Below are 6,809 nucleotides of genomic sequence, written 5' to 3' on the forward strand. Positions count from 1 at the left end.
AGTCCTGCTTTATTCCAGAACTGAAAAATGGACAGATTCTGCACAACTAGAACAGCTTTTTTGTTTCTACATATTCTCTCCCTTACTTACATAGGAAGTGCGTTGTGAAATGAAGGCTATTTTTTTCAACCCACTGCTTTTCTTTTTTTTTTAAGTACATCAGTTTCACTATGTTAGTCACCAATTCTCTGTTGCTTTTTCATCTTATTTGAATTTTTCCTTCTAGGGCAAAAAAAAAAAGCAGAAGAAAATAACAGTAAACAGAATCAAAACTTGTGGTGGGAATTAATCTGGACAGATAAACTATGTTGTTATGTCAGAGCCATTTTGTGCTGTTTTTATGTTTTACAAATGGATAGGTGACAAAAAAATTCTGATGTATACTACACATTTGCCCAGAGGGCAAGAGATGAACACTGTAGTCATTTTACTTCGAGGACAGTTCATAACAGACTTCCCTGTTACTCTTGAGAAAATTTTTGTGCTGTCAGAAGGACAGTTTGAATGGATGCAAGTTTTCTCATCACCAGGGTCTGCCATTTATTGACATACATGTGCTGAATAATTACAGTTATATCCTTACAGCACCAGCGGAATATCACCTTTAATGTATCCATCTCAAAATAATAAACGATAGGTTTCATTTCTCTAGAATTACATTGCATGAAGTACATTTTTTTTTGTACGGTGTGGAACAGGGTTGATCTTTGTTGCACACAAGGCCTAAAGCAAAGAAGCCATCATTTGTGACTGGTTCTGCAGAAAAAAAATACATAAAATTATTAGAATTTTGTGTATGTCTTAAAATAACATTAAAATACATTTTGTTATTTTATTTTTTTTTTGTATTGGGAATTTGATGTTGGAAGTCCTGAGTGAATTTTACTAAGGTAAGGAAGATTTAGTATATTATTTGGATAATCGCCATGAGATTTATCCATAGCTGATTGTGCAATAACCATGTCAGCAATCCATGGGTGTCTTTTTCCTCACATGTGTGATGTTGATTTCTAAGGTCTTGTATGATTATTGGTACCTTTTGAGGGGGCTATCATGGTAGAAAATAGAGGAAAAGAAAAATTAGGTTTTGTTGGAATAAGCCAATTGAAAAAGAAGCCAATTTTTGTTCTTGGCATTTTAATATAGCTTTTATTAAGCAATGTGAAGCAGTGAAGTAGTATCACTTAGTATTGTCTAATACTATAACATAGGCCAATGTACTGTCACCTGTACAAGCTATCCAGTGCTCCTGTGTTGAGCATCCTTATGGATATGTCTTTCCTTTCTCTCTTGTCTGCAGCTGTTTAATGGCTCTTTGTTTGTTTCTTTGTTTGCCAAGGAGTTTCTTTGGTTTATGTTGCATCAATCCATTCTATAGCTGTTACAGTTTATGAAAAGATTACATATTGAATTCCAGGAGAGGATTCAATAGTATATTTAGACATATGTAGGCAGACCCTAATATTTGCACAAATCCATACTAAACTTGCAGAGGGGTGCTTGAATATCAGGCTTAGTGCCCAGAATGTGACTGTCTTTTCCTTGTTCCTTTAGATTCACTGTTTCATTTTGAGAAGTTCTGTCTGCTTTGGTTTGCATATGTAAATTAAGGTGATAATATGAGTTCTTTCTCCTGTAAGCTATCTTTCTTGCTATGAATTTTGCATTGTCTTGGTACAGCTGTGGTTTATTTGCATTCTGAAATTTCTAAGAGTAGTCATATGCCGTACCCTCGAGGAGATGTTTGTTATCTGACAGTTACCAGAGTTCAACTGTACCTTTCAACTTCTAGACTAGTATTCTAAATTCTGATTATTTGGGGGAATTAATGTCTGTCTTTTAAGACTGTAATTTTTCTTTATTCTTTATTGGAGAAAATCAAAATGCTAAAATAGAAACTGAAAGGCAACGTGGTATTGTGCTTTGAATAGTGAATAAATGAGTAGTTGTTTTGGTCTTGGAGAGAAAAAGTATTGTAAATTTTTTTCATAAATGTTTGAAAGCTCTCTTTCTGAATCATGTTTATCTGCATGTTTTCTGTTTTTAGGAAAAGGCAGGCACTGAAATGAACTGTTGCATCTGAATTTTTATGAATTTTATATTACAGAACTCTTAGGTACAGTATGAGCAGTGGATACTAAAGTGCTCTTTCATTCTATGATGTTTTTGCTTTCATTATTTACTGTTTACCACTGTGCACATGAGTTACTGTTTTGACCAAATAAAGAGTCAGTAATGACTTTCACTTTTTTTGCAGTTAACATATGGCTTATACTCCTCAAAAACAGGCTTACTGTGGAATCAATAGTATCATACAAAAATCGGAGATCTCCAAACCCCCTTGCTTTCTAACTTTCCTCACCGAAGTGGGAAGCTAGGTGCGGCTGGGTAAGGAGTCCGAAAGAAAACTCAATAACACCAGAGTGTGTTATTAAGCAGGCATTCTTTATTGCAGCGCTGGGCAGCACTGGGGATTATCCACCATGAGTGCTCTGCCGATTTGGCAGATTTTCAGAGATTATATACCATAAAGTTATACATAGTCATAAGATTCCCAAGAACTCATTTGCATAGTCATGAGATTTCCCGGAACTCATTAATGAATGTAAATGTCCGTTCCGCATGCGCAGTCGTTTTCTCTGGTGGTCGTCAGGGGTCTTCAGATGAAGGCTTGTAGTCTTTTCGCTGACTGACCCCTGCTTCGCGCAAACTCAGTCCATGGATCACGTAGGTCATGTAAGCTATGTCCTTCAAGGCAGCTGTTGCAACTCCCTTATCTTTAGGTTTCTGTGCCTCTGTTTTCCCAAGGCCAAGTAGTCTGAAGTGAAATACAGCCATCCTAATTAGAACCTATCTTTTCAAGGCCCAGTCGTCTGAAGTGAGATATACCCATCTAAATTAAAAAAAGGCTCCCCTTTGTTTATTTATATAAGTAGGTTAGTCAAATGTCTAAGGTATTTACAACATCCTCCTTGTTCTTGGGGCCCCCAACCATTTCAAGTATTAGGACCAAATTATTGAAAGCAGGAAGTAGAAGTGAAAGTCTCGAAAGCGTAAGAAGGATTGATTCAGTGGCACAACTGGAGGCATCTAGTTTCATTTCAGATATACTCGAGTGCCCCCTCCAGCGCTCCCTCCAGAACATCACAGATCTCCATAAGGACCACAAGCAATGGCACAAGCTTTTTATTCATGCACCAAAGTTAGCTAGTAACAGTGATTACTTTATGTATATCCTGTGAGGATGTAAAGGATAAAAATCAGTTTTTAAATGTCTGCCTACTTCCTTTGGTGTGTGTTCTACTTACCTGTAGATTATAACTACAATTGTTCAAGTAGGTACTGAGTGAAATGCATTTTTCGGGAAGGGCTTTTAATTGTCATATGACAAATTTTCGCTGGCTAGTAAAGGCACCATTAGTTGCATGTCCTATAAAAAACTGAGTAGAAAAAGAAGTCTGGAAGACTAGAAGAGATCTAACTGTAGAAACTACAAACAGAATATGGGAAGTAGAAGAAATCTTGGAATAAAGTGCATGAGTTAATAAATGCTTGGAACTTTGGAAACCAAGCTACTTTTCCTCTTTTCTTGCAGCAAAAGCTGTTTCAGAGGATCTCAGATCTTAAAAGAAAATATTCATAAAGGGAGATCATGCACTCTAATACAAGAGGGAAGTTGCTCCTCAGTATCTTATTTATGTTAAAAAATTGTCAGGAAAGAGTGTACCAAACTTAAAGATTGTAGGTATATAGTATCACCTATAGAGAGATGCATATTTAAATCCAGACCGTGTGAAAGGTCAGAGCTAAAAGATGCTCTGCAGAAGATTTGGATTCAGAAGCTGTCATGTAGAAGCTAGAGTTAAATAATTCAGTCTCCTCCTGCACTGGAAGGCAAAGCATGATATTGAAGGATTATAGTTCACTTACAGTGATATTGCCAAGTAAACCCTAGAGGGAAAGAAATAGAATTTCATTCCAGAGTGCTTCAAGTTATATTTCTTTTGTATTCAGGTGATGAGCTAGCAAACTAGCCATCCCTATAATAATATATAATATATGATATATAATATAAATATATAATTATAATATATAATATATAATATTATATAATAAAATAATAATTATTATTATTTTATTATGTTGGCAAGAAAAAATAAATAGTGGTAAAAAAAATTCGGATTATTTGGTTCTGGGAAGGACAAAACTGATAGTGGAGAGAGCTTTTGTTTTTCTGTGCCTTCACTGAGGCAAGCTTTTCTAACTGTTTTCACTCTGGCTGTTATGCAGGTGGTTGACCAGATTGACACGCTGACATCCGACCTGCAGCTGGAGGATGAGATGACAGACAGTTCCAAAACGGACACACTCAACAGCAGCTCCAGCAGCACAACAGCTTCCAGCTTGGAGAAGGTCAAGGTGCGGAGCAGCGCACCACTCATCAAGCGACCTGCGCACCCCTCCACTATCCTCACTGTACTGCGGAAGCCGAATCCGCCCCCGCCTCCGCCGCGACTGACACCTGTCAAGTGTGACGAGCCTCCGAGGCTGCCTCCTTCGGCCAACCCTGTCAAGACTAATGGTACCCTGCTGCGAAACGGGGGCTTGCCAGTCGGGCCCAACCGTATCCCAAATGGAGATATATGCTGTATACCAAACAGTAATTTGGAGAAAGTCATGATGCAGCCTCTGATGCGCAGACCTGAGAAAGAGCGCTGTCCTCAGCCAGGAGCAAGGGAGCGGGTACGATTTAGTGAAAAAGTGCAGTACCACGGCTATTGCCCGGACTGTGATGTTCGGTATAACATTAAAAACAGGGAGGTGCACTTGCACAGTGAGCCTGCCTGTGTTGTAGGAAAACTGCCGCACCAGTGCCCTCCTTTGCCACCTCCACCTCCTCCGCTGCCTCCATTTCCTCTGGAAAATGGAGGATTCGGGATTAGTCCCAGTAATAGCTTTCCTCCTCCGAGACCTGCGACTGTGCCTCCACAAACTGCACCAAAACCCCAGAAGACCATCTTGAGGAAATCAACCACTACAACAGTGTGACGTATGCCACTTGCAACAACTCTGTGTTTTTTCCTATATATACACATAAATAAGTAATGAGCACTTTCTACTTGAGCAATAAAAAGACCCAATGTGTTACTCCCTGTGTCCAGTGAAGTGGCATAAAAATCACATGGTAAGTACAAAGAGGAATGCTTGTTGATCTTACTTGTACTCACCAAAAAATGTCATTATGGCAAAGGATGCTGGAAAAATATTCATGCTTTAGCTCGTAGGTCGTAAACATCTATTGCAGTTTCATATCTGTAGCATGGTTTAAAAGACAGTGAAAAGAAAGTTCAGCTTGAAAATACTGCATGGTGATTCATGATAGATTTCGGTCTATCTGACGTAAGGGAATAACCATTGCTCCTGGGTTTTGGGAAACTTCCTGTTTCTAGCAAGTACCTTTTAAAATGTCATTTGATAAGCAAAGTAGAGTACCAGATAACAGCTTTTGACTGAATTCTATCAAATGCATTTTTCTCTGCCTGACTGCTTGAACGAAGGCATTGTGTGTGGAGCAGTGCAATAGGAGGTAATCATTGGACTTTCCGGCAGTTTGATCTTTGGTGGGGAAGTATAGAAGTAATTGGATGGTATGTTGACATGGTTTTGGAAAACTGAATTGTCTCGCCTTTTGTTTCTCACTTGCTCAGTGTGCCTCAGCCAAGGTGAAGTACAGAGTTTTCAGATGAGCAGGGATAGTCCCATTCAGTTCCCCCCTATTTACAGTGCTCCATCTGCAAAATGGTAGTAACGTTTTATCTCTTATGTGGTGGCGATAGATTAAATCAACAAAGTACAGTCCCATGTTTTTCACAAAGCTTTTTTCTGGTGCAATTCTCTTTTTGAAGGCAAAGAAAATTTTGCCTAGGGCCTTCAGGGACATCCACTTAATTCATGTAAAGACCTTTGAAGTTCAAAAGCTCTGTGCAATTATGAAGCATTAACTTGCAAAACAAGATATTTTACATGTTATCACATTGTGATGGTGAACCCAATTAATATTCATACTAGTTGAAAAAAAGTCCTCAGTGTTTTTAATTATTTTACGAAAGAACATTCTTTTATTCTCACAAAGAGAATTGTTTGGACCTAGATTTAAAAACCATCCTATCACTGAAGAAAATCTGATAATAAATCTGTTATTTACAAAAGTTGTGCCAAATTAATCTCAAATGGCCCAACAGCAGATGCTATATAAAAGCAGTATGCTTTTTTCAGCTGAAAAGTAAAATGTACTCTATGGCAAAACAGACAAAACTAGACAAAACAGATTTTTCATTTAAATTTCCATTTACATGCAGTAATAGGTATTAACCTGAAAACGCATCCTCAAGCAGTTTCCCTGTGTACACATTATAGTACATTTATAGTATTTAAACCAAAATAGTAAGAATAATCATAACAAAAATTCTAACAGATAACTACCTGTTGAAAACCTTTGCAGTAAACAAAGATTATATTTTGTGCAAATACATATTAGGTGTCTAAAGCTTCATGTTGTATTCCCTGAATAAAAGTGGCAAAGCAAGGAAATCACCTTAAATGCTTAATCATGCTTTCCCCAAATGGTCCTCGTGTGCCTTTCATAATGCACTTTAGACTTTGTATTATTTGACTATATTTCATCTCATGAGAGCGGTTGCCATGTGAAGTCCTAGCGCCTGCAGCAGAAGGTAGGAGCTCGTTCTGCATGTGTGCAAGATCTTTGCTGCCCAAATGAAGTTTCTGTCAGGTGGAGTCTGCTCACACCC

General features: G+C 38.0%; 1 protein-coding gene across 1 annotated transcript in view; it reads left to right on the forward strand.

Annotated features, from left to right (window-relative positions):
- Positions 1–5,049, forward strand: part of PRR16 (proline rich 16) — a 134,787-nt gene extending 129,738 nt beyond the window's left edge. Inside the window, exon 2 of the mRNA XM_068423927.1 lies at positions 4,291–5,049. Within this exon, the coding sequence (XP_068280028.1) occupies positions 4,291–5,049 (759 nt within the window). The remainder of the gene's footprint in view (positions 1–4,290) is intronic.
- The last annotated feature ends 1,760 nt before the right edge of the window (positions 5,050–6,809 follow it).

Source organism: Nyctibius grandis, chromosome Z (assembly GCF_013368605.1).
Source record: "Nyctibius grandis isolate bNycGra1 chromosome Z, bNycGra1.pri, whole genome shotgun sequence".
Classification (NCBI taxonomy): domain Eukaryota; kingdom Metazoa; phylum Chordata; class Aves; order Nyctibiiformes; family Nyctibiidae; genus Nyctibius; species Nyctibius grandis.